The 21,719-nt window shown below is 42.3% G+C and overlaps 1 protein-coding gene across 2 annotated transcripts in view; it reads right to left on the bottom strand.

Annotated features, from left to right (window-relative positions):
- EDIL3 (EGF like repeats and discoidin domains 3) overlaps window positions 1-20,472 on the bottom strand; it is a 462,626-nt gene extending 442,154 nt beyond the window's left edge. Inside the window, exons 1-2 of one of the 2 annotated variants that reach the window (XM_019483064.2) lie at window positions 19,956-20,472; window positions 13,269-13,394 (exon numbers count right to left, since the gene is read on the bottom strand). In XM_019483064.2, coding sequence (XP_019338609.1) covers window positions 13,269-13,394; window positions 19,956-20,022 — 193 coding nt within the window. In that variant the 5' untranslated portion in view covers window positions 20,023-20,472. The remainder of the gene's footprint in view (window positions 1-13,268; window positions 13,395-19,955) is intronic. The other variant, XM_019483071.2, reaches the window with a different exon arrangement.
- Between the last annotated feature and the right edge of the window lie 1,247 nt (window positions 20,473-21,719).

The raw sequence follows: 21,719 nt of genomic DNA, 5'->3' as shown, positions 1-21,719 counted from the left end.
ATATTTGAGAAAATAAAGATTCCTGCATGCATTTTTTTCCTTAAGAAAAAAAAGGGCATGAACTGGAGCCACAAATCTAAGCCACTTATAATTCAGAGAAATTTGGATTCAACTACCCAGTCTGCAAGCCTACCTCTACCTTTGTGCACTCTGTTTTGGCTGACAAATTTGAAAAAAAAAAGATTCCAGATCTGTCTGGAGAGAAACTAAAAATGATTAAAGTTTTAAGAACAAGCCTGAATGTAAGACCTCTTTCATCCTTGACAAAAATCTAGGTAAATAAAAAGACAGATTTTCAGATTATTCTCATACCAGCTTTTCTGTTATTCTGCCCCAAACTGATGCCAAGTACAGAGGTCATATTTTGCATGCTAGTATAATATTATCACTCTTCTAGTCCTCTGGAATATCTCTTCCTAGTCTTTCTAAAAAAGAAACATCAATGAAATACCAGTTTTTTCTGAGGTAACTATAAAAAGCACTTTATATTTATGCAAGATGCAAGAATTTCTTAGGGTGATATCTTTTATTGGGCCACCTATATAGTTGGTATACAGTTAGACAACCCTTTGAATGCAAGACATTCTTCCTCAGTCTTGCATTTGAAAGCCTGTCTAATTCTATCCCAACTACATAGTTGGTCCATAGAAGACATCACCCTAAGAAATCATTGTGTCCCTCAATTTCTGGATCATTAGGGCTACAAACTCACTCTTGCACTGCCACTTAATATACGCATTTTTCATCAAAGTACACAAACAGAGGGCCAGTACTCTATCCTTATCTTCCTTGATATGCTTTGAGCTACCTGTTAGATTGCTTACTATGCTCCTCCTCTTCAAAATTAGTCCTCTCCTGGCACTCCTCATGTCTCTCCTGGTGCTCCCAACAGAATATCCTTTGGTGTATTTCCTCATTCTCCCCTTTTCATAACAGTCCCACAGGGTTCTATCCTTGAAGTGATCAACTGAGGCACAGCATGGGTAACAGAACTTTTAACCTATCCTGCCCTAGAGGCTCTCCCTTCAATTTCCCTTCTTAGTCACACTAGACTAGGACTTGTTAGAGGTTTTTTCAACTTTTTTTTAATTGGAAGAGATACATACATTTTTGTGTTTAAAATAACCCCAAACAACAACAAACATAATTGATATTTTCTAACAAGAAATGTTTTCGGGTCAGGACAGCATTTCTGGATGGAAACCTATCACCAACATCCTGCATGTGACTCAGGCCCATCTTTAATGACAACTTATCCAAGTCCTCCCACCCAGGATGTGTTTAAATCTTGCCAATTCCTTTTCCATTTCAGTTTTAAGATATCACAATATCAAACAGATCAATGTATAAAGGCTATCAGGAACACGGTTTTGGTCTTTGATCTTGACAGCAGCATAGTACAATTTTTGTGTGTCCAAAAACTTCTCTCTGAACTACAGGCCAATGGCTTCCTCATCATTTATATGCAAAGTTACAACTGCTTGTACAGCTTTACCAGTTATCACAGTTCGGAAGACAAGGAGTGGAAGATTTGCATTTCTTTGATACTGAAACTGAATGGCTGTTTTGTAGTAAGTCTTTGTCACTGGAAATAATTTTCTAACCCTAGTGGGGGCTGAAACATTGACCAAAATGTGAATTCACAGCAGCCACCATGGATTCCAATAAGGCAGCGACACACACTACTTTCCAGATTGGCAACATGACTTTTCTGACATAGGTAGAACACTTCTACCTGAAATGTACTGTTGTTGCTTGTTGCAATGAGTTGCCTCCGGGGTGACACCTGTACCCTTCCTTTTTTACCTTGCTAACCTAGTATCTCACAGTCATTATAGAGAGGTCCAACTGACTCAATGTCAGACATTCTTATTTTATGAAAAATATATATGCTCCCCCCACCCCCATCTTCTTTGTAGGAACCATGCATAAACATCACCAGAGCAAAGTTTTTGTCCTACTTCAAATACCTCCTATAAAGCCCTCTGTTATGCTACGATACCTACTAAAAAATTAGGCCTCTGCTATCGTATCCTTAAATCATATGCTTTGTGGGACAAGTACCTTCTTTGTGTTCCATGCTTATACCACACTCACCGCAACTCGGTCCTGGTGTTTATGCACCCCCTCCACACACACATCAGCTTTGATCTCCAGATCTATAAGAATCTGCCATGTGTCTTTGGACAAGGTTCCAATTTCTCTCTCATTTATTTACAAAATGAACAATGTCACTTACCTCAGTCAAATTATTGTGATCTTGCTATTAGCAAAGTAATGTAATACTCTCAATTGCAACATAGAGGTACTAATAGACATGTTAAATTGTGCAATGGAAAAATCACACTGAGACACAATTCCAAAAACAAATATTTTATTTTTGCTGCCAAATGTAACATGCATGAGTGACAAAATCAGCTGCTGTTTTTCCAGATATCTTAAGTACTTTGCACCCAGTATTCCACTGATTTCATTTCAGAATCAGTGAAGTGTCAGCAAAACAAAAATAGTTTCACAGGGCCAGTGAGTAAGAAATTGAAATGCAGAAACAGAACTACATCCTTAATTGCATATTTTCACACAGAGGTGAACTGCTAGAAAAGATGCTTGTGCATATGTTGAAAATGCAATTGCATACTGATATCTAGTGGTGTTTTTAACTGAACTAGTATTATTTTTACATTAACTATCCCAATTACTTTTGTGGGGAGAAGGCTTAATGGCGTACAGTTGCTAGATTACAAATTTCAATACAGAGTAGAATAAAATGTTTAGTATTACAATATACTGAACACTACCTTAACTGGAAATTGAGGGATAATGCAAAATAAGGGTGCTCAGCCATTCACATGGATGCTGCACACCTTAAGAGCACAAGACTGCCACATACAGCAATTAGTTTATTCACTTTAAAAATGTAAGTCGCTAGGTACAGACATTACACCTAATGCACTTTAAGCATACAGAAAGTAGTTGATAGTCATAACAGAACAAATGTTCACAGCACATAAAACACTTTAAAATGGCAGCTCTAACTTAACCCTGGATGGATATGTACTCGCCTAAAGCACTTCCTCTGTGAGAATGCTTTATAGAATGTCTGTGCCAGATCCCATCAAGGGTTAACTTAGAGCATCATTGCTGCCATCTCAAGCAACCTTGCACAGGGCTTCTCTAGTTTTGAAAATAATTCATTTTCTGTGCCCGACTGCTGGGGCAGGCTGTCCCCACCCCATTGGCTGTCACTGACCCAAGTTAGTGACAGCCTCTGATCCCAACCCTAAATGCAGCCTGGCTGGGGAGGGGGGCCCAGCTGGGTAGGGAGGGTGCTGCAGGGAAAGGAGTTCAGGATCTCTCTCCCAGCAGATGGGGATTGAGGTGGGGGGGGCTGGGTCCATGTGGCAGAAGCACTCTGTTCACACCCCTGCCCAAGCAACCTGGCAGTCATTGTCAGAAGGTGCAGAGCAGGGCTGCTCTGACTTTTCACCCTGCCAGTAACTGCAGCCAAAGTTTGGGGGGAAGCCCCCCAGCTACAGGGGTCCTGACTTGCTGACTTGAAGGTAAGGGAGTCAGCCCAGGTCCATACAGTTTAGGGCTTCCTTCCCTCCCCCTTGCCTCCAGTGCAGCAAAATGTGGGGCTGGGCAGCTCTGCTGCAGCTGCTGGCTGCCTCTATCAAGAGGCTGACATGGTGGGGAAGGGAGCACCCCCACTGCAAGACCCGCCGCCCATAGCTTGCTAGCTCAGATCTTTGGCGGGGACAGGCTGGATGCACATAACAGGGGGGCTCCCTTCTCCCTGGCCCCGGTTCCCAGAGCAGGGAAATACCACGCCAGACTGCCCTTCCTGAAGTTGCTGGCTTCCACTGCAAAGACGCTTGGGTGAGGGAAAGGGAGCCACCTGCTGCAAGGTGTCCCCCCACCCCCGCTCAGCTTGCTAGACATGGGGAGGGAACCCCCTGCCATGGGCATCTGGTCCACTCCCCACAAAGACCTCAGTTCTTATGAGGAAGCTCCATTCTCCACCCCCGTCCACCCTTAGCCATTGCTGATAGTTGCCAGCTGGAAGGGAAGTGGGGCTGAGGGGAGACGGCTACTCCGGCAGTCTCCTGGGAGGTGTGCAGGAGTGCCCCCACTTGCTGACTTTGGCTAATGCAGGCAGGCACTGAGCCCCCTTCCCTCCCCCCCACCCCCCTCGCACATCTATTCAGTTGGAACACAGTCAAACTTATAGCACTTATAGTGCAATAGAGTGCTTTCTGCCAGGGACTTTTGAACATATGTACTTAGCCAGTGATACTGTTTCTAGAATGAACTGCATATGTAGGTCACAGTAAATCAAAAACACTGACTTCACACAAATATTTGATTTCTGTTGTTTCAATGCAGACTGCTATATAGTGCACAGCATTTTTTACCCATTGCTTATTAATAAATCAAAACACTTTACATTCATTTTATAGCTTAATAAGTTTGGCACCAATATCTGTAAGTGTGGTCCATTGAATAGCTTTGTTCAAAGTAAGATAGTGCTTCACATTTTAAATCTGTTGTTTTATTGTATAAGTATCTACATTACTACTTTAAGCAGGAAAGGGTTAGGCTTTAAATTAGATCATTAATTATTGGACAAAGTCTGGCCTTCCCCCAGAGTGCAACCAAATGAATCATCAATTCATTTTACTTAAATTTCTTCCCTTAACACTCATATCAGTGAAGCTGTTAAATTCTTTGCTTGATCACTGAATCCCAAATCTGTAAATCTCATCTTCTCAGAACGAGACTTTTCATCTGAGATCTCTTTTGCCAAACCAACTGGTTTTTAAAGCTTAGTGTGCATACACATGGCTATATGCCCACACATTTAAGACCTGAGGTTTTCTACAGAAGTCTTGGTCATAAGGAAACTATTTGAATTTTAATATTAAAATTACATAGGAAAAATAAAAGGAATTTTTACAATATTAACAAATTTGTTATTATAGTTTTAATATACAGATGCAAAACTAAGATTCATCTTTGTGTTAGGGTTGTCAGTAGCAGCTTGTACATTCCCAAGACTATAAAATAAATACTGCACAACAAACCAAAGAATCTAGACTTCAAATTTCAGCATATTTCATATTGTTTGATCCACTTTGCAGCTATACATTACAGCTGATTTTAATGGGGGGTTTTGCAAGCATTTGTTTAGGTAAAACTCTTTTGATTTAATGTTCAGACATTATGAAATTCACCCAGTTCAATAGTACAAAAATGTTTTCATTAAATTGGACTTATGTTCTACATATACATTTCCCTAATTTTCAATATGGAATCAATTTCATAGAAAAAAAAATATATAAAAAGGACCCAAAGGCACCCAAATTAAACTTGTTGTCTAAATTTGAAATAAATCTGCCAAATTCTGGATTATATAAGTAGATATCCATATATGTCCATAAAATAGATATCCATATACATTGAGCGGAAGGCAGAAGAATAGAGAGCACATAATAGTGAAGCAGAGCCATGTGGTAGTTTTGAACAGGTGAAGTCTCAGACTTATAACTTACACTTCCTCCCCCCTCTCGGACACTAGTGAATAGCAAGAACTACTGCTGGTTATTGAGCTGTTCTACTTGGGAAATCATCTCTCAACTCTAATTTTATTCATTTGACAGCTCTCATGGCATTTGGCTACAATGACTAAATGAAAATCTACTTCAAATACTTTTTCCAAGTTCATACTAGAAATAAGAAAAATAAAAACCCTACATTCCAATGGACATAATCCCAATGGGATTTAGTCTATTACATGATTGACTATTATTGGAAATATTGCTTTATTTCTTAGGTGGTGAATAGCAACACCATACTCTTTTATGACTCTTTATGACCAAGTAACTAAATCCTTGGATGATGGTGTCGCTATGGACGTAGTCTTTCTAGACTTTCTAGACTGTCACGACCTCTGACACTGTCTCTCACCCCATTCTCATCAATAAATTAGGCGGCTGTGGCATTGATGCCTACACAGTTGGATGGGTAAAAAATTGGCTGATGGGGCACACCCAGAGAGTAGTAGCGGACAGGTCATACTCAGCCTGGCGTGATGTGAGCGGTGGGGTCCCCCAGGGCTCGGTCCTCAGGCATGCATTATTTAACATCTTCATCAGCGACTTGGACGAGGGGGTTGAAAGAACGTTGTCCAAGTTTGCTGATGACACTAAGATGTGGGGTGAGGTGGACACACTTGAAGGGAGAGAGAGGCTGCAACTAGATTTAGACAGACTACAAAAGTGGGCAGATGAGAATAGGCTGGAGTTCAACGTAGACAAATGCAGGGTGCTGCACCTTGGGAGAAGAAATCCACAGCATACATACAGGCTGGGGAGTTCCCTTCTTGAAAGCACAGAGGTGGAAAGGGATCTTGGAGTCATTATTGTCTCCAAGATGAACAGGAACCAACAATGTCAGACAGCAGCCATCAAGGCCAGCCATACCTTGTCATGCATCCAAAGATGCATCTTAATCCGGTCCTGAGAGGTGATACTCCCCCTCTATGCAACATTGGTCAGGCTGCAATTGGAGTACTGCGTCCAGTACTGGGCACTGTACTTTAAAAAGGATGTGGCCAGCCTGGAGAGAGATCAGAGGAGGGCCACCCGTTTGGTGAGAAGGCAGTAGGACAGGCCCTATGAGGAGAGACTGAGGGACCTGAACCTGTTCAGCCTCAGCAAGAGGAGGCTAAGGGAAGACCTGGTGGCTACCTACAAACTCATCAGGGGAGATCATCAGCAAATAGGAAGAGCCCTATTCTCCCCAGCACCACCTGGGGTGACAAGGAACAATGGTAATAAGCTGATGGTTTAGGTAATAGGTTTAGGTTAGAGATCAGAAGGCAATATTTTACCATTAGGGTGGCCAGAATCTGGAACCAACTTCCTAGGGAAGTGGTCCTTGCCCTTACCTTGGGTAAATTTAAAAAGAAATTAGATGATCACCTGTCTGGGGTCTTGTGTATCCAGCATTCATTCCTGCCTGTGGCAGGGGGTCAGGCTAGATGATCTGATCAGGTCCCTCCTGACCCTAGCTACTATGAAATTATGAAACTCTATGCAGTCCTTTACAAGCATTTTTTTTGCTCAAATCAGGATTTAAGAGCCAGATCTAGACCAGGCTGTAGGGGTATCTATGTAGAAATTCACTTAGAAAGTAGATGTCTGGATCCAGGCATTCCAAATAGAAAGAGTTAAGGCATCTAAACTTCCTATAATTAATATAGATAAGTGTTTCTGAAAAATGAATCAGAGCACCTTGAGGCTGATCAGGGTTCCACACAGAATTAGTCAATATGAAACACTAGGCACAGGGATGAGCTTCTCCTTGGAGGATAGGAACTTGACTTAGACTGCACATTGGATCCCTCCACTGACTTGACAGCCAAGGCGCCAGTAGCTAATTGATAAAAATAATTGTGCCTAACATTTGCATAAAATAGTCTAGTGGCTATTGCACTCACCTAAATAATTGGAGACCTGAGTTACAGGCCCTTCTTGGCCTAAAGAAGTTCAAATGCAAACTCTCATTTTCCAAGAGAAGTCTCTTAATCAGTATGCTATAGAATAGCCTGATTGGAGCATTCTCCACCTTCCCAATGGAAGTCGAGCTACCAAGAATACAAGATAATGTTTTCTCAGAGCAAGCAAAAGGGAACATGACTCTATAGAGTCTAGTGATAAGAGAATTCACCCCTGAAGAGAGAATGCATGATTGCTTTTGCAAAATTCCAGATATAAAACATATAAAGCTGTGCACATGAAGGGGTTAATTAAAAAGAAACAACAAAAAACCCAAATTATTTTTAACATCAAGCCATCCTTTTGATTATTATGCTGAAGCATTTTGTGCTTTTTGGCTGTAAAATGAAAACTTAAAAATTACAGGAGTCAAAGTATAACCAGGAAGCCATTTTAAAAAGGTAGAAAATATAGTGGTCCAGAAGAAAGTAAGTAGTGACTTATTATAAAATGTCATTATGTAAAAAACAACTTCAAACCATACTAAGCTTGACACAGCAAGGTCTTTTATATACACGTCCTACTCTAATTGTACCATGATTGCAGCTGATTCTAGTACTTGTCCATTAGGCCATACAATACCGATAATTTTCAAAACTATTTGAAAGCTTTCAACTCATTTAGAAAAAAAAGGTTGTATTTAGAGATCTTTAGAGATAAGGCATAAAGAATTCCGAGGGGAGAAGGGGGTGGAATAGGACTTTGTCAGCAAGGCAAGGAAGGACCAAAGGTCAGACAAATGGAGAAGCGTGACAATTCCCATTATAGCTCTATAATTCTCCAGAAAGCTAATTATGGGCCAAATAATTCTGATAAATAACTAATTCTATACATTAATTATAAGCATATCAATGACAAACACAATCACTTCCCAGGAACAAGCCAATGATGCCAGAGACTTTTCGGTGAATCATTTCCATGTCCTATCAAAAGTGGGATTCTCCCTCTTAGCAACCATCCTCCTCTTTATAGTATTAATATTTCAGAATAAGCACCATAAGCCACTTCCATTTTCATATTATACCAGGAAAGAAGTAATCACTGCAAAAAGAAATATGGGAAATCTGTGGAAAAATCACTTACTGACCTCTCCTTGATATATGCATTTAAAGATTTGTTTCTATTGCTATTCTATACACACACACATACACACATGCATATATATACACACATATACATACATATATACATACATGCATACATATTTTATACACACACACATATAAGAGCTGCCTTTAGGCTTTTTCAGGAATATGAAATGGAATACTCCAGAAAAGGCCTTCTCAGCTCCCTATTCCCCTTTTCAGTGCTCCCCACATATGTACTACCTTATATGCCCAAATAATGTCATTAGTTAGCCCAGAAGAATGATGTGGATTCTACTGTTCCCTCTACATGACCAGACCTAAGGTTCTACAATACATGACTACACAGAAAAACAAAAAGATGCCATTACTCCTCTGTCCAGTTGCATGTAACCAGGGTGCAATTAGTAGGTTCTTATAAAGTGCCTTTTCAAAGTACAACATCAGTTTCAGCAGATACAGACTACAAATACAGACTAGTGGATGACAAGATAAAGTAAAGTAATGTTTATATTCTTTTGCAAGGTAAGTTCTTCCTACAACTTTTCCTCAGAGAACAAATGTCTCTAGTAATATTAGAGCTAAAATCTTAACAAAAAAAATAGGAAACAAAATTATATTCGTTCTGAATATAATCTTTTCTGTGGAAATATTGTTCTATATTCCTTCACCAAAAATGTTTTAAAAATCATTCCTACTGTTACAAACACATATGCCATGCTGTAAACACATTGTGTTTACAATTTGCCCATTTGCAATGGGTCCATTTGCAGTAGGCATTTTAAAACTTACAACTCTTCAGTTTGGAACCAAAACAAAGAGAATCTCATGAACACACAAAAAACATTAGACCATTAAACTGAATTAACTAACCATTTACTTGAAACAGTGATTTCAAAGTGCTGAACTAGAAAGTCACCCAAGCTTATCTATGTGTAAGATTTCTGAGATGGGAGTAAACTTGGTATTTGACCTTGGTACAGCTATTGCCCAGTGTTGTTTGTGGAAATGCCTCATACCGTGTTTCATTTTAATCTCGGAAAAATGGATTTTGGGGGGTTTTTTTAATTTGAAAATTGGGGATTTTTTTTAATCAGAGAAAACCTTTGTCATCAGACTATACACCTATTCCAGACCACTGAAAAAAAATAACTACCCCTCTCCCCCGGAAATGCCTATTCCGTTAAAGTGAAAAACAGCAAATTATGAATGAAGCAGCAAACCTAAACAGAAGGCTAGGGAGCACAGCCAAGAAAAACATGTTGATCAATATTCATCCAAAAAAAGGTGTGGATGATGGTCAACTGAAAATATTTAAAATTTATACTATATTTGTGGTTATGCCTGAAAAAGTGATATTTTATGTTTTCAAAATTCTGTTAATTTTGAAAACAAAAATTCAATTTTGTGACTTTTCAAAACGTGTTTTAAAATAGTTAATTTAAAGGAAAAAAATGAAATCTATATATAAAATAAATAAAAAGATCCACACACAAAAATGAAACAATACACTCGCTGCTTAAACAGGGATCCCTTCTTCCTCTCTCCCACAGCATGGACTGTAGCCAGCATGTGGTGATGCTGAGAGGTGTCTGTGTAAGGCAGGTATGACAGTGTCAGCTTAGGGCTTTTTTGGAGCTAATCAACAGGTCAGCTGGTAATGTCCTTCCATTCCTTCCTTTGGAAAAAAGCTGTTTAAGAAGATCTTGAACTAATGAGCAAGGCTTTGTTTTCTGATGGGGTGCTAAATGCTGATAACACAGCTAATAAATGCTCTGTTATCAAGAGCATCCTACTGGGGCCTGGCTACCCCCTCTCAGCTCACAACTCACAACTGGAAGGGAAGGGAGGGCTGCTCTAGCACCCCCTGGCTTCTAGCCTCAGCCACTGCAGGCATGTGCATTTTTCAGTCCAAAGGGGATGTCTTTGTGGTTACAAACTGGTTTAGTCTAGCCAGGTTAGACTAACCTTCAAAGATTGAATCAATTTAGGTTCAGGCTTTCTGAATGCCTGTCCCTAGTTGATAAGTACAACAACTGGGACAACACCCAGACAGCATCTATCTTAAAGAAGCAGTCTGCCAGATAGAAACTGGCTAAAGTCAAAGGTTAAGGGCAGACTGGGGTTATGAGGAACAAGGTAGGCTCCTCCTTCCAAATTTGCTAAAAGCGTGAGTTAGTTGGTTTAAGGAACTGGTTTCAACAAGCTAAACCTGTGAGTCAGAATAAATAGGAGACTGCCCTACTCTGGGCCAGAATCAAAATATCTGTTAGGATGGGTTTAGAGTCAGTGACACAGAAGGGCATAGGAAGAGCAGCACATCAATCACAACTACTAGGTACTGGGTGACTGCAGACATGGGATATGCAAGGACCTGATACACTACCTTGTTTTTTACACAATCACCCAACCTACTGAAAAACAACTGCCCAAACTATTTATGAATGCTACAAAATCAGAGTGCTAGGTCGGATATGATTTAAGGTGAAAATCTTGCTCCATGGATGAAGCAGAATAGGGGAGATAGGGTATGTATTCATGTGGCAGAAGACGTACAAGTGAAAACAAAGAATATTTACAAGAATACATGCACCTAGAGCCCATGCTAAGGTTACACAGACCCTGATGGAAGAAGTAAAGAGGTTAAACAGGGAAGATGAAAGGCATTATGAAAAACAGTTCCCATTTGTCCTGAAAGAAAACTTATAACCAGTTTCATTTTTGTATAATGACATTTGGATCAGAACATGAGCCGTAAGAGAGACAGCCAAAGAAATAACAGTTCAATGTGTCACTTTGAAAGGACATAGAAAGCTGAGCTGGAAGAGAACTATCAAGTCATCTTGCCAATTCTCCCAAAGAAAGATGTTTTTCCCCCTCTACACTATATTATTCCAAGCTTTCTCACCCTTATATTACTCAAATGCTGGATGCTCCATCATCTTTCAGATAATATTTCTTCATTGTCTTAAATTAATCAGGAGGCTTTACCAGGTATTTCATCTTCCTTTGCTGTAGATCTTCCTACTACGTCCAATAAAATCCTAGCTGAGCAACCTTGAACAATCCTTCATACAAGAAAGTATTTTGTGATTCAATGAAAGTTAAAAATGGTTAAAAATATACTACTAAGAAAGGCAGAAAAGGGCAAGAAAATTAAAACATTCTCAGAACCAATGCTCATGCCTGGAAGGTGCAATGCCTATAAACAAAATATCTGATTAAGATTAAGTAGAATGATCTCTGGAAGTGTGACAGGGAGAAATCAGACAGAGCCTGAATTAAAGAGACTGGAGGTATATAAAGATATCCAACAGTGACTGAAACTGTCAAAGATGAAAAGAGACAGGCAGACAAATAAAAGTGTTTAAAAATACCTTTTAGTGTTAATTTGTGAACATATAAACTTGGTTTAAAACCTATAGTTCAAAGTAATCCCTGTATTGTCTGCAGAGGTATGGAAGGACCTCAGGAATCACTGGACAAAAATGACTGTTATTCCCTCATTGGTGCAATAATTCTCTATAATTATAGAGGGCTGAAACTTCTACTTGGCAATGAAGGGAGGGGGAAAAAGCAGTTTTGTAGTGATTTTATCAGTCTCCTGACAGAGATATATGACAAAACATATTTACGGATGCTATAACCCAGCGAAGGATTAAAATGATCAATAGCTTCAGACTTGAACTCTCTCAAAACAAGCAACAGTTGGGTGATCAGTTTTTAACTTGCACACAAAGACCTGATCTGTCACTTTACAATCCAGCCTCAGTAACACATAGCCCACAGGTATCCTGGCTAGAGCAGGGCAAAAATGTAGATCAGTAATAATGCTGGAAAGGAAATACTAATTTTCAAACAATATTCCTGTTCCACATCCAGAAAGACTGAGGGACTTAGGTCTCTTCAGCCTAAAAAAGCGAAGGCTAAGAGGGGACTTGGTAGCAGCTCACTGCTGTATCAGGGGAATACACCAAGGGCTTGGCAAATAACTTCACCAGAGCACCCTTGGGGTAAACCAGGAGTAATGGCCACAAACTCCTGGAAGACAGTTTCAGGCTTAACACTGGGAAAAACTTCTTCACAGTTAGGGTGCCCAGACTGTGGAATAAACTCCCTCCAGTTGTGGTGCAGTCACCTACCCTGGAAATCTTCAAAAGGAGACTGGATGATCACCTCACTGGGGTCAGGTGACCCGAGCTGTCTTTCCTGCCTAGTGCAGGTGGGCTGAACCTGATGATCTTGCAAGGTCCCTCCCAGCCCCTAACAATCTATGAATCTATGAAAATCAAACCCCTTTAAAATATGTTCTTTTCTGAACCCAGCCCCATGCCTTCAAAAAAGGGGGAAAAAAGCAGGGGAGGGGGGGAAGGAGTAGGAGAAACCAATATTTTTGGTGGTCACCTGGACTATAGGAAAACCAGGTGATTCAGGCCAGACTTGAACCTGGGATTCCCATATCCTATGCAAGTGTCCTGAACCCACAGGCTAATCATTATTCTGCGGAGGAGTTCTCGCTGATGTGGAGCTAAAAATATTTTCCAATTGCTTTTAATGAAAGTGGCATGCTTTTATTCTTCTTATTTCAGAAATGAGAAAACCATTTTGTCCAAAAATTCCTTACCAAGAGTTATGATCTGGTCTCCACTTCCCCTGATGCTCTGATGTAGAATCAAAAAAGGTGCTGCACGCTGCTCATACAGATTACTTCCTCTCAGCTCATGCTCACATTCATTTCCAGGTGCTTTGCCTAGGAAGAGCAGTGACAGCTGTTGTCCTCCTCATGCTATATGAATGGTCCTTGAACCTCTTTCAGAGAAACTAACCATGCAACTTCCTTATGCTCCTGTGCTCACCTCCATGGGTAGGTACCAAAGTTCATAACTGAGCCCAACCACAAAAAGGACAGTTTTTACTGTGCCTACTTCCTGCCTTTCCTCTGCTGCAATCAGCTGTGCACTACATTTAAAGCAGGAAAATATTATGGGCCCGTTGTACAGAAGCTTTTAAAGTTTCAGAAGCTACTTTGTGTGACCTACTTTCTGCATCACAGAAATACTATAGTTCAGAATGCACAGGCATTTCCATTCTAATCACATATTCTAAGGCATTATTTACCTATGTAATAAAAAAGCACTTCAGATTGTGTCTTGGCATACCAGGCTTTAGTCTGGAAAATACATTTTTAATAAGCTGTTTGCAGGAGGGGGAGAGCCTGTTCATTAGCTTCTGAGCTTAAAGAACAACAAAAGATGCCTCAGAAGTATAGCTGCTTTGGATGCAATTTATGGTTTCTATAACTGTTTTGAAATAAGACGTTTGAACTATTTTATGAGTTCATAGCATGATCTAATCCCATTTTCCATTATACAAAACTATTAATATCTTTAATTAGAAATGCTGGGTCAGATCTTCAGCTGGTATAATGTGGGTACAGCTCCACTGACGGCCAATATAATTATACTAAATACACCAGCTGAGGATCTGACCTATAGATATTTTGCAAGGATTATAGTTGCTTTAATCCATTTTTATATGGATTTTATATGATAATTACAGTATACAGTTTGCATGGAATACATTGTCAGCTATTGGATAATTACATGTTCTATCATTTAACAGTGCTAATGATCTGTTTATAGGCACTGAAGGCAAGTGTAATTTTCAACATCTAAATATTTTTATGGGCAAAGAATATATTTCTATTATTGTAATTTTGATATGTATTACCACAACATCCAGAGCCCCTCATACCAGCACTAAGAACTTATAAAGTCAGCAGCTCTGCAAAGCACAAAAATTATGAACCCTAGCCCAAGGAGTTATGGTCCCAATCTTCTCAGGCCTTTCACCTACTAAATCAGTCCTTGCTTTCAACATGATCCAGAAGTCATCCAATCAACAGGCATGAGGTACCTAACTATGCTTTTTGCATCTAAACATGCCCATTCTTCAGACCACATACCCTATGCTAGTGGCCATAGGCAGGGGTCACATGAAGGTTACTATGGAAGCTGTATATCACTGTGCTTGGTAAATCTTCTCGGAGATGCTAACCCCGCTGCAGGGTGCTGCCTGCATGGTCCCTGAGAAGGGCAGACCTTAAAAAAAAAAAACCATATCTGGTTCACATATCTTTTTATCAGTCTTCCTCCAGTCTCAGATGTTATCAGACCTAAAGGATTTAGATTCTTATTATTTCACATTCTGCTCTCACCAATCCTAGGGCATGTTTCTAAAACAGAAAGCAATACATTTGGGTTAGAAATAGACATTCAAAAAGTCTGAGGCAAAATCAATCTAAGTTACGCAATTTTCTGTAAGTGGTGTAGTTTAGGTTGGTAGTGAACAGAACACGGATTCACCCTTTGGTAGGACAAATCTTGGACCAGGTTCCACTATTTTTAAATCAGTCTGTGCGCACTGAACTTCTGTTCTGCTATGGGTATAGACCAGTTTCTGATCACTTATACCAGTAAAAGTATAATGTCTGTACCTAGCCTTGGTGTTGACGCTTTGCCCAAGCTCTCCAAAATGTCTATGTTCAGTCTGACACAGTAAGATTCCAAGCCTCAAGCATCCCTCAAACAAGCCAAAAATCACTCTCAGAACTACGGGAAACCCTATGATCATTTTGTAAGATTTTGGCACTACTGTTGGCTCTTGAGCTTGTGGGAGTTTGACATAGAGACATGCACTGTAAGAATATTACAGATGAGAGAGAGGAGGAAGCCTACTACTGAGTTAATGGTGATGAATATGAGATCCTTCATAGATTATATTTTTATATAAAAACTGGCTAACATTTCCTTTTTCTTTAGCAGTCTTTAAAATATTATTCCCAGTGGAACAATTAATGGGTTTGACCTAATTTGCTGTCCAAAACTAAGAAGACTTGTAGAAAGGAACAATAGCGTACCTGCTACATGCTTTCTGAAGACGACACTACCAGGAACAGGAATTTGAATACAAAGGCAGCCTGTTCAAGAACAGGGAGAAATCATTATGCTAAGTCACACTGTCAGCTATTTGTAGACAAATGGATGCTGTCCAGAGGTGAAAAAAAGGTTCACCGAGACAGAAGACAACAAAAATCTAAAATAAACGTCTGTGATATTTCTGGCCTTCTGGTATTATATCTGAATAATCATGTTCTACAATTTAATCTCTTATGTTCCATCTGCATCATGCCTCTGATTCCAGCTACAGTAGCTCGCTTTACAGAAGCTTCTAAGCACTTGATCAGAATAAATGTTCACATTGTAATAGAGAAAACATGTAGTTAAAGGAGTTTGTTGGAAATTTGGAATTATTTTATCTCAAACTCACAGACCACGGACAGAAACATTACTTTTTTGAGCAATGCTAGTGCTATCCACGGCCAGTGTAAATATGGATTCATGAAACTCCTAACAGAAACTGTTTGATTTCAAGGAGCATTGTAGAGTTTAGTGTCTAATTCCAACAAACTACTGACTGTGGACTGAATGTATTTGGGATGTTCTCCTTGAAAATGGACCATAAAACATACATGAAATATCTGTATTTGGAACAGCTAAAGCAATTGTAAAATATTAACATAAAAGTAAAATAAAACTAAATAGTCAACCTTCCCCCCCCCACCAAATTACTTATTTGATTATGACTTATTTTTGGGTGGAGGACTTACTCCTGCATGTTTTACATAGTCTCCATTAACAATAGGGACACCTTTCGGTGAGTTATCAATTGATCAACAACAGGCAGTTTCAAAACAGCGCAGAACCACAGACAATGCCATATGCAAGCCCAAATGCTTTCCCAACATCTCTCTCAGCTTTACACTTAATCCAATACAGGACATTACAAAAAACACCCTGCCTCTCATACTTTTCTTCAGGCATTTTGGAGTTTCATCAAACTGAAAATGATTCTGTTTAAAAATATTTTTAAAACATTGTTACTTACCCAAACACAGGACAAATATATATTGGGAATATCAAACATCACGTACGCAGATTCTCTTCAGGGTATTATTGCAATTCAGAAGCGGATACACAAGATAAACCACAAGCCACTATTCACTATTAACCCTATAATTTTTTTTAAGTTCCTTTAAATTTTAAGTCTGATCATTTATGATGACATATAAAACATAACCTTTTTGTCACTGGTCAGTTACTAGATTTAAAATTACTCTTACGTTTCTAAAAATAGGTACAAACAGGACAGAGAAGCTTAAACTGATTCTACAGATAAGACTGAATACATCTACTACACCATAAGATCTCTTCTTTATTGTGTCTGCTGGGTGGCCAATAAATGACAGAACACATTTGCTTATGTGAAAGCTTAAAGAAAGAAGAGCAGTAGCAATAATGGTAAACTTCTTGCGTTTAAAAATATCAAAAGGTATACTACCTCCTTTTAAAAAAATCTATCATCTTTCTTGCAAGCTAAGTACTATAGGTCACAACACCCTTGAAGTCTACATTTTTTTGCATATAACAACATCTCTGAAAATTAAATTATTGTACCAAGATATAATCTGTCTGGCTGGTGACAATGGAAGAAACATATCCAATGTTTATATTGTGATGACTCAATACTTACTAGTTTACATGGCTATTTTTAAATATACTTCCCTGATTTACCACTATGCCTGCTGTATATGTGAAGCATAAATACTAGGACATTGCGAGTTAAGAGTGGACATCAAATCTGAAACGTTTCCCCACTTGTCAGATCCCATTTAAAAACTAGAGGTTTATACTTTATACCAGTCTACTTTCCTAAGTTGTCTAACTTTGTAATAATGGTCTATAGAAAATAGACCAGCACAATGCAATGGTAGACCAGCAAACTGAGCTCTGCAATTAACTGTATTACTACATTTCAATCTACAGCTGGAATTGACCCAAAAAGAAATCAGGAAGAGAACTGACCACTGCAGTGATGACATGACTACATGTTTTCATTTGGCAAGTTAATGTTTATTGATTACGAGGTAACATTTAATCAAACAGATTTTAAAAAAAAGTTGAATAACAGTTTTCAAATGGTTTCTAAGGTGCTGTAAGTAATTGAAATGATTGTACCCATCATAAATTTGGCAAGAGTCTATTAAAATGCTACGACAGCCAGCAAAATTAAATCAATATATCAGATCTGTCTAAAATCATTTTATTTGGTTTCATCATTTTAAGATGACTCAATATAATTAGCTTTTATTACATTTTTAAAGCAAAGGACAAGCCTTTCAGTTAAGCATTATAATTTAAGTAGATAAGGGGAAATGTGGAACCTCTCTCTCCAGAACAGGTGAGAGTAAAAGTGATTAGATTCATTTAAAAATGTATGTGTGTGTGTGTGTATATATGTATATATATATATATATACATATATACACACACACACATACATACATACACACATCCCATAAGTAAAGATGGGAATATTCTTAGATATGTATTAGTCCAACTCAGGTACAATTCCAGGGCCAACTATTTATGAAATGCTTAGACTTTGCCAGATACAGCACCTTTTGCTGACAAGACTTCAGGCACCAAATGCAGGTACAAGGACAGATTGCATAAGCCATCACGTGCTTGCTGCAACTGTACGACTCTTATTGGATTTGGAGAGCCCGCGGCGCTGAATAATTGACAAGCTAATAAAATATTCAAATTTGACTGATCCATTGGTTTAATTTTAAACCCCCAAAATATGATTCATAAAGAGAGCTGACTCCAAACCTTAATGAAATTAGCCAGATGCATGCCAAGATAGTACTCAGTCCATGGATAGCTGCTGAAAAGAAGAGAGAAACCTTTCCTGTGCCTGCCAGTGTATTAACCCAAAGGACATTTTCACCTTTTTTTAATTTTTTTATTTATTTTTTTTTGGCATGTGAATAGAAGAATCCTTGGATATAAACCAGTGCTGTCAAGTTCAGGCAGCGCTCCGGAGCTATCAAGACTTTGCATGGGAAGGTATTGGAGGAGGCTCTGTAATTAAAGGTTGCAGGTAGGGGAGGGGGAGCAGCTTTGCATTACACTAAGCGTCCTCCTCTCCCAGGACAGACACTGCCAGGCGCTCTGGAACAGGGAGCTGCCAGAAAAGGAAGGAAGGAAGGCGAATCCGAGGCTGATGCCCGAGCCCTGGGCTGGGCTGGCGTGTCCCCCACCGTGCCGTGCCGTGCCGTGTAGTGCAGTGGGCTCGCTGCTCCCCCCGGGCCGAGGGAGCGGCAGTGCCGGAATGACCCACTCCGCGGGCGGCTGCAGCAGAGGGCGCGGGAGCAGAGGAGGGGGCGGGGGCCTTGGGCGGCCGCAATGAAGCGCGGGGAGCTCGGGGGGGGGCCTGCGGGGAGGACCGGCTCCTGCCCGCACGGGAAGGACGCCGCCGCCCGCGCACAGGAGCTGCCCGACCGACACCTACAGCAGCTCCGGCCGCGCCGGGTCCCGAGGGACGGGGCGGGGGCAGCGGGAGGTAGCGGAGCCCCAACCCCGCAGCTGCGGAGGCGGAGGGGGGCTGTCCTCTGCCCCTTCCCACGCCGCCTGGGGCTGGCAGGGAGCTTCCCCTTGCGCCCTCCCCCCCAGCCTCTGCATCCCCCCAAACTTGAGCGCAGCGACCTCAGCAGCAGCGCCCGGCATCGGCCGAGATGCCTCCCCGGCAGCAGCCGCCTCCAGCCCTGGCTTTATTTCTCCCTGTAATAAGACTTGCTATTTCATGACCCCAGCCCCAGCCCTCCTCAGGTCCGCGGGCTCCTGACCAGATGCGGTCCTGCAACTTTCTTCCAACACTAGAGGGGGGAACCCCCCCCCCCCATTAAGAAGGAATCGGATAATACATCGCTATATAAATATAGATACGGATCTACTGGGAAATGCAGAGCCGCTCCTCCTCCCCCCAGCTCTTGAAGTTGCTTTCCAGCCTCCCCCCTGGCTGTTCGGCACATCTCCGAGGGAGCCTGTCCTAGTTAGGAGAGGCGGCGAGGAGGGAGATGGACGGCGCTCTTCATTACCACAACCCCTGGATGTGTTTGCAAACTGCTCCGGGTTTTCAGCCCCCAAACAAGGGGGGGAGGGAGGGCAGACAGCTCTGCGGATGTTATCCCCGCCGGTCCCCGGGATTACTCAGAAGGAGCATCCCCGCCCTCCCACAACAGACCCCGTCCCCCGACTTCCTTCAGAGCCAGCACTGCGCGTCGCGCCCCGGTCCCCGTTGTCGTTCCCGCGGACGCCCCCCCCCCCCCGCACTTCGCGCCCGACTTTGGCATCACTTTCAGCAGCGCCAGGCTGGAGCATCCCCGCGCTGCCCGGCCCTTCCCTACCTTCGCCCATCCGCGGCGCCCCCAAGCTCAGCCCGAGCAGCAGCCAGGCGCCCACCAAGCGGCTCATGATCCTTTCCTGCCCCCCCGGGGCCGATCCCAGGGGTGAGAAGGGGCCTTCCGCCGGGCGCCTCAGCAGCGAAGCGTCCAATCCCCGGAGGTGCCTGGCAGGCGGAGCCGCTCTTCTCTCTCTGCCTGGTGGCTCAGCCCTGCCTCTCCCCTAGCAGCGACGGCGGCCACGAGAGGAATATCCCGGGATGAGACAGAGCAGGTCGCAGCCCAAGCGCTGCGAGTCAATCATAGCGCGCGGAGAGGAGCCGGAGCCGGGGCCGGGGCCGGGGCCGAGGCGGGTCGGGGGAGGCTCCTCGCCGGCCGCCGGGCAGAGAACAATGCCGCGAGCGGAGCAGGGAGCCGCCGGCTGGAGAGCGCACTGTATACAAACAGAGGCGGCGTGCGTCTGAGCCCGGAGCCACACAGGCGCGCTCTCCGCCGCCTTCCCCCGCTCGCTCTCTCCACGGAAGTGGCTCCTTCTGCTGGAAGAAAGGGAGAAGAGGCTGGGGAGAGAGGCCCGCGGCCACGCCCTGGCACCTGCTCCTCCCTCCGCCCAGCCCGGCGAGAGCCGTCCTGCCGCCCCCCCACCCCCCGCCCCGGCTCCGAGCGCACAGATGTGCAGCAGGGTCGGTGCCGGCTTGCAGTGGCCTCACTCTCGGTCTAGAAACCTTCTCTCCGGGCACATCCACACGCAGGCACGGGCAAACCGGGCGTAGACAGAAAGGGGGCCCCCAAAAGAATGCAGGTTTCCCTCGCTTTATGCAGGTTCTGTATGTACGAATTCACACTTACGCAATGACCCTTTTATACCAAAAATTCAATATATTTAAGAGATTTCATAGACATTTGGGCTGGAAGGGACCTGGCAAGATCATTGAGTCCTGCCCCCTGCCCCAGGGGCAGGAAGTCAGCTGGGGTCAAAGGATCCCAGCAAGATAAACCTCCACATGTCTCTTAAAGGAGTCTAGAGTAGGTGCTTGCACTACCTCTTGTGGCAGTCTTTTCCAGGCCTTGAGGGCATGGACAGTAAAGAAGTTCTTCCTTATGTACAGCCTGAAACAGTCTTGGAGGAGTTTGTGACCGTTTGACCTTATCATCCCTTGGGGTGCTTTGGTGAACAGGCATTCCCCCAGATCCTGATGCACACCCCTTATATGCACTGGTGTTGTGTAGGGGGTGCACATGGGTGCATGTGCACTCCCTGAGATGGCTGTGCACCCCCTGGAAGCGCCGGCTGCAAAACCGGAACTGCCAGCAGTAGCGCACTTCCAGTTTTGCTGCTGGCTCAGCGATCAGCCTCCCCCACCCTGATCAAGGATCTGGTGCCCCAGTCGCCCATGGTTATATGCTAGGTAAATTCACTCTTATGTGATCAGTGTAGTGGAAGCCTGCCAGCAGCTGCTTTGTGCAGAGCATTGTGGGAATGACACCCACAAAAATATAGTCTCCTGTGTGGATCTGCGTTACTCATTTGTTGTCTGCAACACGTGTTTCTGTAGTTGCCGTGCCCATGACGTTAGTGCCCTGTGCTTGTGTGTGCTGTCTGCTCTTGATGAGTAACAAAACAATCTTGTAAAAGTGGTAGAAATGGGGTCTGGGGTCAGTACAGTCAAGGTGTTGGAACGTATCCCTATTCATTACATTGTAAAGTGGGTTCCCTTTATGCAAATTCTAGTTATGGGCCATTTTCCAGGAACGCATGTACACCATAGAGCA

This window comes from Alligator mississippiensis, chromosome 3 (assembly GCF_030867095.1).
Source record: "Alligator mississippiensis isolate rAllMis1 chromosome 3, rAllMis1, whole genome shotgun sequence".
Lineage (NCBI taxonomy): Eukaryota > Metazoa > Chordata > Crocodylia > Alligatoridae > Alligator > Alligator mississippiensis.
The sequence above is the reverse complement of the archived record's forward strand: the minus strand, read 5'-3'. Positions and strand labels throughout refer to the sequence as shown.